Source organism: Pteropus vampyrus, unplaced genomic scaffold, assembly GCF_000151845.1.
Source record: "Pteropus vampyrus isolate Shadow unplaced genomic scaffold, Pvam_2.0 Scaffold137, whole genome shotgun sequence".
Taxonomy (NCBI): Eukaryota; Metazoa; Chordata; class Mammalia; order Chiroptera; family Pteropodidae; genus Pteropus; species Pteropus vampyrus.
Window position 1 is genome coordinate 516120 of NW_011888918.1, and position 10408 is coordinate 526527.

General features: G+C 52.7%; 1 protein-coding gene across 7 annotated transcripts; it reads right to left on the bottom strand.

The window, feature by feature from the left end:
* Positions 1–9879, bottom strand: ARHGEF4 (Rho guanine nucleotide exchange factor 4). 7 transcript variants are annotated; one of them, XM_011367739.2, is made up of 12 exons: positions 9862–9879; positions 8657–8836; positions 8363–8440; positions 7450–7626; positions 7206–7385; positions 5599–5831; positions 5118–5247; positions 3580–3711; positions 2564–2807; positions 1737–1814; positions 1031–1178; positions 1–342 (listed from the first exon to the last, which is right to left on the bottom strand). In XM_011367739.2, the coding sequence occupies exons 1-12, from the start codon at positions 9862–9864 to the stop codon at positions 258–260; spliced, it is 1668 nt and encodes a 555-aa protein (XP_011366041.2). In that variant the 5' UTR covers positions 9865–9879; the 3' UTR covers positions 1–257. The 7 variants fall into 7 exon arrangements, with proteins under 7 accessions (XP_011366041.2, XP_011366042.2, XP_023390943.1 ...); XM_011367740.2 differs by having other exon boundaries at positions 1–825; XM_023535175.1 differs by lacking the exon at positions 8363–8440 and having other exon boundaries at positions 8738–8836.
* Positions 9880–10408: the final 529 nt, after the last annotated feature.

A 10408-nucleotide genomic window follows, 5' to 3' on the forward strand; every position in this document is an offset into this window, starting at 1 on the left:
TGTTTTTTCACAAGTTTCTTTATGAAAGTAAATGTAGTTTCTGGCTGGGAGAAGGTATAGTGCAAGAGTGACCACATGCTGCTGAATTCCCAGGGGCTAGAGGGGCAGCTTGGTGCTGTGCATCCAAAAGCCAGGCCCTGGCTGCACTCACCGGTGCCCCTCATCCGGGTGAGATGTGGGCTTCCCTCCAACTCACATGCCCACTAGCCTCTGGGTGAGTGAGTCAGTCCTGGATGCTGGGCCACAGAACTCAGTCTTTATGGCTTCTCACACTCATTTAGGGTAAGGCAATCTTCCTGTATCACTAACAATCCTTTTTCTCCATTGTTAGAAAAACAAAATCTAAACAAACAAAACGAAACCAGTTTCTGGAGTCAACGCACAGCTACGTATAGACAGTAGTGATGGAAGTATGTAGCTGACTATGGTTTTTTTCCACTATAAACACAGCACAAGAGGGTGTCAGCAGCTAGGAGTGTCTATAGAGGGACTAGGAGGTGAAATGGGTGGGCTCTGGGGCCAGATGTGCATGGAATTCCTGGTTCCCATGCTCCAGGAATGCCAGCTGTCTGGCACCACCAGGTGGGGGCCTGAAGGAGAATTAGAGAACAGAGGGGCACACAGCCCAGCTTTCCAAGTGGTGGAAGGCAGATGGCCTCCTGCCCAGAGGACAGGAGGGATGCTGTTCAAAGAAGCGGGTCTGAAGTGGCCAGTCACATCTTTGCCTGGCTGGTGGTTCTGAGCTGTGGCTCCTAGGAGGCCACACAAAGGTCCGGATGGTGGCGGGAGGTTCCTGTGCTGTGGTTATCTCCCTCCATTTGGTATCTACAGTGTATCAATGGTGAGGAAGAACTGAGAACAGGGATGCAGAGCTGGTACATACTAGTGGCAGAGCCATTCCCTTGCTCAGCCCTGCTCACTTTCAGTTTACTGAACAGGCAGAGAGGGTTGGATGCCTTGGGGAAGAAAAGCTGGAGGCTCACTGGCAGGGCAGATCCAGACAGTGCAGTTGGGTGAGGCATGGGCTTACTTGCGGAAGGGCGCCAGCCGGCTAATGCTGTGCCAAAAGGTGGATGGCTTCCGCTTGGGCTCTGCCAGCACCAAGACCTGTTGCTGGGGCAGGCTGGCAGTCAGTGCTGGGTGCTTCTGGCGTGTCAGATAGTAGGGTCGGCTGAAGGCTAAATAAGAAAAAACAGCAAGGGTTATATAGATGGCGGTGGCACAGGGCAGACTGGCATCCTCCACTGTTGAGGGGTGGAATAGGGCCTGTCCCAAGGCACCTATTGTAAGGAACTTGCTTCCTGTGGGGCTGTTCTCCTGGGGCCTGCAGAGGATGGCAAGGGGGCCAGAAAGATATGGGGCCCTGAGTTTCCCTATAGCACAGACTGTGCAAGGCATTGACCATGTCTCTCTAGAATGGAGATGTGAGCTCCTTGCCGGGTGATTATGAAGATGTCTGCCAGAAAGCAGACTTGCCTGGGGAAGTGAGCAGTGTCACTAATGGTGCTGTTCTGGGGGGTCTGAAGGGGATCAACAGCAAGAATCTCAACTGCATAATGCCACAGGTTTTGTCACTGGTGGCCCCTTATCACTAACCTTTGGGAAAAAAACCTGCAAAGGGCAATGGGTAACTGAGAACCCAGGTGCTAGCTGGTTTGTTTTGGGGGTCTGAGAGGGGTTTGATCATCGCTAGGGCTGGGCTGCTGGGAGTGGAGGTGGGACTACCACCTGCTTACCTTTTGGCTTCCTAGCCACCTGCTGCTTGCTGGCATTCAGCATGGCCTGCTTCCTCTGCAGCTCGGTAATGGAGAAGCCTGGGAGGGAGGGGCACACTTCCCTGTGAAGACTTGGCTGCTCTTACACTTCCCACTTGTCCCCTGCCCATGGTCCTCTTGCCTTCTGCTTCTTGGCACTGATGCAGTCCACTGTGTACCCTGTACCTTCCATGGTGCTCAGGGCCCATCACGCTGCAGGGACTTAAGTCCTGCTTAGCCAGCTGGCCTTGGCCAGCTGGGTAGAGGCGGTACTCTGGTGCCCCTCTCGGGGCCCTCCCCACATCCTCTCTTGCTCTACCCCATCTCTCATTTGATCCCTGACGTGTCCAGTGCCTAGTATCCTTTCTCTCCACTGTGATGGAGATATTTTCCCAGGCCAAGAGCCAACTTGGTCATTGCTGAGTGTGAGGATCAGGCACATGGACAGGAGAGGAATCAGTGAGGAGATAACCTCATGGAGGGTGGGACAGACTTCTGGAGGCCAGTCCCACTTCTCATTTCACTGTTCTTGTGCTAGAAAGATGCTCTCCCAGGTCCCTGCAACTGAGCTAAAGGCCCCACCCTTTAGGGTATGCATATGTATGTGCATGTGGTGGAAGCAAACCCTCTACCAGGCCAGTAGACCCATGCCCTGAGGCTGAAACCAAAAGGTGCCCTGGAGGCTCACCAAACCTTAAGGCTTTGGGCTATGGGACAGGCTGTCTCAGCCTCTGGTTGTCCTGATCTTGCATTCAGGGGTGAGGACGTCTGGTGGGCCCTGAGTGGAGCAAAGCTGAGTGGGGTCTCACCTGTTTCCTGGTCCAGCCGCACCTGCTCCCTCTCCTTGGCAAAGGCCTTGAGCCAGCGCTGCTTCTGCTCAGTCTTCCTGGCACACAGCAGGTGACTCTCTCCTGTTGTGCCACCATACAGCCGGAAGGCATTCTTGATGCTCATGTGGAGGTCTCTGTCCTTCCCATCCTCTAGATCCACCACCTCTAGGCCATCCATGTCCACTCGGCCCTTATAGTACAGCACATCACGGCGCAGAAGGTCCTGCCAGAGATGCTGTGAGCTGTTGGCCCAGCCTGCTTATAAGGTCCCTCCCCAGCCTGAACTGTTTTCTTGACCATGTCCAAGGCCCTGCCTCACTTACTGGGCTGGTGAGCCATACATCCATCTCCCCAGTAGATGATGACCTCATGAAGGCAGAGTGAGCCTGGTACGGACCCTGACTGTGCCAAAAACCTACGATGAAGAGCTTCACTCTTTCAGTTAAGTTACTGGCTGGCCTGGGGGTCTTTAAGCCACCTGTAGTTTCGTTGAGTCAGCCATGGAAACAGACAATGGGCCAGGGCCCATACTGCACAGCAGAGGGGTGCACCATGTATATGAGGGTCAGGCCCAGAGCCAGCAGTCATGTTAAGAGGGCTTCTGGATAGGGCCATTTGGGCCATGTTTTGAAAGAGTAGAAACTAGCGGCACAGAGAGCACAGGGAAGCTGCTGGAGCAGAGGACTCCTGGAGTGGGGAGGGGAAGCTGAAATTAATAGGGAGAGAAGCAGCTTGAGAAGTTAGGTGGGCTGGGTCAGGAAGGAGGGTGTTTTCAACAGCACTAGGCCCTGGGCTACCAGGCTCACTCTGCAGAAAGCCACCCTCATCCTGGCCCTAAGGGCCTAACCAGGGAAGGGCCTGCTGTACTCAGGGCTCCTGGGAAGGAACTGCCTGTGTATGGCACTTTTTCTCTGGGCAGCTGCTCCCAGACCCCAGTTTCACTCTCCAGTCCTGCTCTAAACAGGCTGTCCAGCAAGGAAGAACAACTCTGATACCTTCTTACAGTAGATAAGCTGGTGGTCAAAGAGAAAAAACATCCTCTGCTGGCTCCTGGCTTGTGGCTGGGTAACACGAGTCAGCTCCCCCGAGTAGATGAGTTCCGAGCTCCTGACAAGGAGGTCTTCCCCCTGGGTTACCCCAAGGAGAGCAATGAGCTAAATGCCCCAACCCTGGAGCTAAGAGGAAGTCCCCTCAGCTGGGCTCTATACCCTGCATCTATCATTGCTTGCCACTGGCTCTGGCTGCCTGTGGTGCCCACTCTGCCAGAGTTTGCAGCAAGCAGCAGGCCATAAAAGGAAGGATCGCTCTTGAAGTTGAAGGAAGTGGTGGGGCAGTGAGGGCTTGGGAATAAAAAGGTGGTTTGACCCATCAGTTGGTTGTCTTTGCAAAATGGGGCCCAATATGGCTAATCCCTATTGAGATGTCATGTACATAAAATGCATATCGATTTTGAAGATGTAGTATGTGAAATATTTTACTAATGATATGTTGATTACATGTTGAAATGACATTTTGGATATGAGTTAAATAACACATTAGTTTCACCTGTTTTTTTTTTTTTTTTCTTTTTTAAGATGGCTACTAGAACATGTAAAATTCCCCATGTGGCTCACATGATACTTTGAATGGATGGTGCTGCCCTAGAGAATTAGATGTTGCTGGAGGTCACCTCTGAGGCCGGTCTTATAGGGGCTTCTTTTAGTACCTTCTTTAGTACCTGAAGACCCATCATCATACTTCAAACTTTCAAACTAAGCCCTGCCCTCTTTGGCTTCCTCCTGGAAAATGCAAACCACAGCCAGGAGTTGGCAGCCATTCAATTGGGGATAAATGAGTTTGTAGCCAGGGCTGGGCCCCAGAACCAACTTCTAGGAAGACAAAGAATAAAAACCCACAGGTATTCTAATTCTGTATTTCTAGAGTGAGGGCCAGGAATCTATTTTCATAATATTTTGTAGCTGGTGCGTTGGGGTAGAGAGAACAGCACAGGCATTCCTCTGGAGAACATGAACATCACCATTAGTTCAGGCCTCCATGCTGCCTTAGAAGGCAGGTTGGAGGATACAAGGGGAGTGTGCAAGCCAGGTAAATGGAACCAAGGGCTCTGACTGGTGGTGATCCATTTTCAGGTGGTGCTGGGGCAGGCCTGAACCCTTCTGTTGGGCATCCCAGTAGTTAACTAAAACTTGGGGCTCTGGACTATTCCCTGACAGCAGAGGAACAGCCACTCTTGCTGGGCAGGCTAGTTTCTCTTTGGGAGCAGCATCTTACTTCCCTCTTGTGGCTCTGTAACACAAGTCAGCTCCTCCCTCCCCTCCGCACTCTTCACTGAGAAGAGGCCACTAGGTCTGCTCTGAGAGACAGCACTAAGTGCTTGGGGCTCAGTACTCACGTGGGTCACCAGCTCCTGTTTGCTAGCTCCAGGAGCATGGCTCTCTGCCCCAGCTCCCACCTAGATTTTTCAGGGGGCAAGTATGCTTTTAAAGCAAGCAGCCAAGCCCCAAGGTATTTTCTGGGGATGTCAGACAGTCACCTCCCAGTCCTCTATGGAGCTCTGCCACTGAGCAATCTTGTCGATGTTTTCAAGTCTCCGTTTCCGTTCATTGATGAGCTGGGCCACATTCTTCATGGCATATAAGGCAGCTTCCACATCCTTGAAATCCCTGAGACAGACCAAAGAAGAGGGCTTTGAGGTGGAGAGTAGAGAAGGTATGGCAGCCTTCTGGAGCCCCTTGTGGAGCTGCTTCCCTCCGGGGCTGTGCCCCTTGGACTGTCATTTTCTTCACCTGTCAGTGTGTACCCCCATCTCTTCCATAAATGTCAGAGCAGAACATAATATCCTATTTATGCCCTCTTCCCTCACCGCAATAACTCTCAAGAGAAGGGATGGTTTTACTCTGTGCTGTCACCCCAGTGCCTATAGCAGTGCCCAGCACACTAGGGGTACTCAACAAACTAGCTGACCCGAGGTGCGAGGAGCCTCAGGTTGCTGTCCCTCCCTCACAGCCTCCTACCTGTGTTGGGGATGTGTATACTTGAGCAGCTCAGCCAGCTGCAGAGGGTACTTGCAGATCTTCTGCACTGGGGTCAGCAGGAAGCCATCCAGGGAGATGTCGATCATCTTTTGCAGCAGCCGGCAGGCCTCAAAGAAGTACACGTATTTGCTGAGCTTGGTGAGCCGGGAGAGCTCGACGCAAGCATTGGGGTGGTTGTTGCAATACTCTGAGTAGATCTGGAAGTTTGCTTGCTGTGGGGTACAGCTGGAGGTTAGGATGGACATCTCCTCTCCCAGGCAACCCTGCACTTGTGCGGAGGGAGGGAGGAAGGGAGCTTCTTCATTTCATTTAGGAGTTGGGCTCAGGGGGCCCATGCTCGGTCTACCTACTATATATCTACTATATATAGGACAAGCTACCAGAAATCAGCCCAGGGATGTAAACTGCCTCTGAAAACTCTGGCATGTGCATACCCCTGTCACCACCCAGCTTTCTCAACAGGGCCCTCAGAAGGCATTTTGACTGTATATCATTGGGTGAAATCAATGATGCTAATAAAGAAGGGCTATCAAGACCATAAAGGAGAGAGAGCTGTATTAAGAGATTAAATGGATGCCAGGGGTCCATGGCTGTGCTTCTGGGTTTTCATTCTTGACCCAGTGTCCTTTTTCCTCACAAAGTTCTGGTCTTTTTTTTTTTTTTTTTTAAGCTTTATCCACTAGGTCTGCCATTTAGTGATCTAGTACATCATGGACTTAAGTCAATAGGAGAGTAACAGCTGCTGGCGGGTGGTGGGTTGCTGTGATGGTCACACTAGGGGATGTCCATAAAGTACTTGTTCCCATTCTCCAGTCACAACTTTGCCTGCTGAATAACTGGACCCCAATCTGACACTTGCATGAACAGACTAAGGTCTCCCTTCTCAGTTCTCCTCCTGCCACTTTCCAGTGGCAGGACCTTCCCAGCCCCCTACTGGCAGTAGCCAGAAAGCAACCTATGTGGTCCCTGAAGGGCTGGGCTTGGCATCCTCTGTTCCACCCCACAAATACCACAGGAGAGGGATAAAACCTGTGCCTTCCCTATCGGGCAAGGCCAGAAAGGGTCCATCCATCTAACCCAGACCAGTCCAGTGAACCTGGGCTAATGCAGTTAGCATTTGGAGTGGAAGTACGCCCTGTAAATTACATATAAATTCCATTTTGCTCACTGTATGAGGAACTCCAGAATTTGCTATGAACAAACAGCCCCTAAAGTGCTTAACAGGCAGCCCAGCCTACCTCTGCCCTTTACTCAGGCCCAAGGAAATCCCTTCTGGGGCTGAGCCCAGCATCCTGCTCTAAGGACCCTTTTCTGACTTGGTCTGTCCCCCACAGAAGCAGAGACACCTCTAAAACAGTTTTGAAAGGTGAGGACAGTTGGACAGGTGAGGGAGTAGGAGCTAGAAGTGTCTGCGAAGAGTAGCAGGTTGCCTGGCCCTTAGCCTGCAAGTCGACTTCCCAACGGACATGTGGGCTGGGGCCTGGAGACAATGTGTATGTGTGGCAGGGAGGTGGGGGCTATGGGCAGAGAAGCCTCCAGCAGAGGTGGGTGGGCTGGGCCAAGAGCCCTGGCTTGAGCGGGCTCACGTGCTCCAGGAAGCAGGCGCCCAGCTCGCTCAGGTGGGGTTGCTCCCTGTTGAACTTCTGCTCCAGCGCCTTTACGAAGGCCTTCTGGCATCGGTAGATGTCCTCTATGTTTCCGAAGATGGTGTGCAGCTGCTCCTCGCTGAACATGTCTGCACGCTTGCGACACTGCCTGATGTAGCCCTGGGAACAGAGGTCAGGTCACCTCTGGACCCCACCTCATCCCCCACAGCACAGCGGGACTCACCTCACAGATGTCGCGCAGGTGCTTGATGTAGTCCTGCTCGGTGCTGAGGATCTCATTGATGACGTTGGTGCGCATCTGGTCCCTGCTGCTCTGTGCCTTGGCACCACCGCCCTCGGCTCCACCATCCCCAGCCTGCAGTGCTTCGTAGTCCTCGGGCTCGTCCTGGTTCACCCGCAGCTGCAGGCAACACTGCTGGTCAGCGCCCTGCATCCCTGTGGTGGCGAGTGGCGCGAGGAACTGGGGTTCGGAGATCCCAAAAGGTGCACTGAAACTCCCCTCCACCCACCCTTGAACAACGCTCATCTGGACATAGGGACAACAGGTCTGACTGCCGCTGTCAGTGTCATCTGAGATCACCCCTGCCTCATCTGAGGGTGCTCTGCTCTCTCTCCCCACCCTGCTTGTGCTGGGCACAGTACTTGGAATAGTGGATACTCACTGTAGTTTCTGAATCCCTGCCTGTTCGTACTGGGCTCTCTATGGGCCATGAAGAAAGTGGACTGGACTGTGATGTGGCCTTGATGGCTCTCTGATCCATAACTAGAAAAGGCTTGGGGTACAGAGCCGGCAGTTGGTCTAGGGAATTTGGGAAGGAGAAACAACAGAACCCCAGAACCTGGGCTCTCTCCTTTCCACTGCTCTCTGCCTGGCCTTTTGGAGTCTGCACCTGGATTCCTTCCTTGGAATCCAAAAGCCCCCTTAGGTAGGACCTGGGTCCTCTTCCTGTGATCTCTTGGGCTAAGGATTTGTCGATGCCTTAGTTTCCTCAGGTGTAAGTGAGGTTCCCAGGGCTGTTGCAACTTATAACTAAGGACTCAGGTGTATGTTCTGCACGGAGCTTAGTAAAGGCCTGGTAAACCGAATCTGTGGTGGTGTTGTGACATGCAGGTTTCCCTTAGAGGGATCCACATACCTTCATTCCTGACCCATTTCTCTCTGGCTTTTGAGGGCCCCCTGGAAGGCAGGGTGGGAGCAGGGGTTGGTGTTGGTTCTACAGGAGGAAGAAGGCTGTGTCACAACTTCCTGTGCTGGTCTTCCTGACACCCACCTGCCCAGCTAACAGCCTGCAGTCCCTGCACAGTCATGAGTGGGAGGTCCATGCCCAGCAACTCGGGCCCAGAGCTTGCATTTCTGAGCAGGCTTGCATTTCTGAGCAGAGCCAGTTGGCTCTCTATGGGCCAGGGAGAAGCTCAGGCAGGTGTCATACCCGCACAAAGTTGGCTGGAAACCAGCCCTCGCCATCAGCGACACGGCCCCACCACCACTCTCTGTTGGTGGCATCCATTACTTCGATGACTTCCCCAGCTTTGAATCCCAGTTCCTGGTCATCCATGGTGACGTGGTCCCAGAGTGCTTCGGCACAGACCACACTGCCATCACTGATGAGCTGTGGAAAGAGGCATGGACAGGCAGGTCAGTGGAGTAAGGCTGCCTGCCATGGACCTCCTCATGGGTCAGGGCACTCCTACCCTTTCCCCTCGCCCTCAGCAGCCCTGGGAAGAGGGGATCCCGACTCATGTTGCAGAGGAGAAGACAGAGGCTTCCTCTGAGCCAGCTGCTTTTCCAGAAACAGGATTATGCCCTGGGCATGTCTAGACTGGCAGGGCTCATGATGAAGCTGAAGTGAACTTGACCACTAGAATCTTAGTGAGACACAGAATCTGAGGGTCAAGCATGTTACTTGCTCCCCTGTATAGTGCACACCTTCCTTCCATCCCCATTGGGCTAGTGATGAAACTATTGCCTCTCAGCTTTACCCATCATTTCTGCTCTGCTCTATGATACTGGGGCTAGGGCACTGCAAGCTGAATTTCTGCTGTGCCAGCTGCTCCCTGTTAGAGTCTCCCAATGTGGTATTAGAGGGTACCACAAAGCTGGAGGAAGAAGGGGCTTGCCCCTTTCTGCTGGCTTCTTGTAGACTTCCAGTACCTTTGAGGTTACCTGACAAGCAATAATGCTGCTTCACCCAGGTGTGATGGTGCCCAGCCAAGGCAGTAGCTGGATCTGGTTTGCAGATTTTTGAACACTTGCAGAACTAGTTTCATGGCATCCCACTTCCCCTACAATCAGCACCAGCCAAGCAGCACCCCTCCTCAGAATTCTAGGTACCAAGCCCACAGGATTCTCAGTTCTAATTATTCCAACCCCTTCCTTTATTCCCTAGTTCTGGGAGAGGTAGGTACATCTTGCAATTGCTACCTCTGTAATACATACCTCTGGATTGTTTTTGTGCACTTGGCTACCAAGTCAACCACTTTATATCTGGCTAACAACCTTTATATTAATTTCTCTCTGCTAAAATAACTGGCATGGATCTGTCCTCCTGCGTGGTCATGGACCTCACACCACGTCCCTGAGAGGGAGAGAGACTGCACCCTCCCAGACAGCCCTTGTGCTTCCAGATCCATTTACCATTGGGCTGACACCTGCTTTCCTGGAATGTGGGCTCGGCTTCTGCTCCTCGAATGATGATGGCTCTGGGGGTTTAGGGCAAGATGGGGGTGGGCTGAGAAGACTGCATGGGAGCTGAAGTCCATATCCCTCTCTGCTGGGACCAAGTGTGACCCTGATTGTCACAGCTATGGGCTGGCTCTTTGGCTAAGCAGTTCAGGCCTTGGGCATCACCAGACAGGCCCTCTGAGCTTCCTACCCTGCCCCCCACAGGGGTGTTTACTCCCTTGACTTCAGGCCCAGTGGGGCCTTCCCTGAGTGCTTTCAGGCAGTGTGCATGCTCACCCTCACATCAAAATGAAACGCAAAAAGGGCTGAACAGGACTGGCTGGGTGAGTTCCAGTCTGTCTCACACCTGTTAGCTGTCTAACAGTGTCCACCATGCCTTGACTGGGCAAGACGAGGGGTGATGGGTGGGTTGACTGGGCACAAGAACCCACTTAGACTGGGCCTTTTCTCCAGATAGAGCCTGAGCAAGCCCATTCAGAAACCATCAGTTCTTTATGCT

Bases quoted from the DNA above. Each gene is read 5' to 3' on its own strand.
- ARHGEF4 (XM_011367739.2), bottom strand. The intron at 7,627-8,362 runs GTATGTGGATCC...TGTTGCCTGCAG, and splicing joins GAAATGGGTCAGGAATGAAG to CTGCGGGTGAACCAGGACGA. The intron at 5,832-7,205 runs GTGAGCCCGCTC...TGTACCCCACAG, and splicing joins GCGCCTGCTTCCTGGAGCAC to CAAGCAAACTTCCAGATCTA.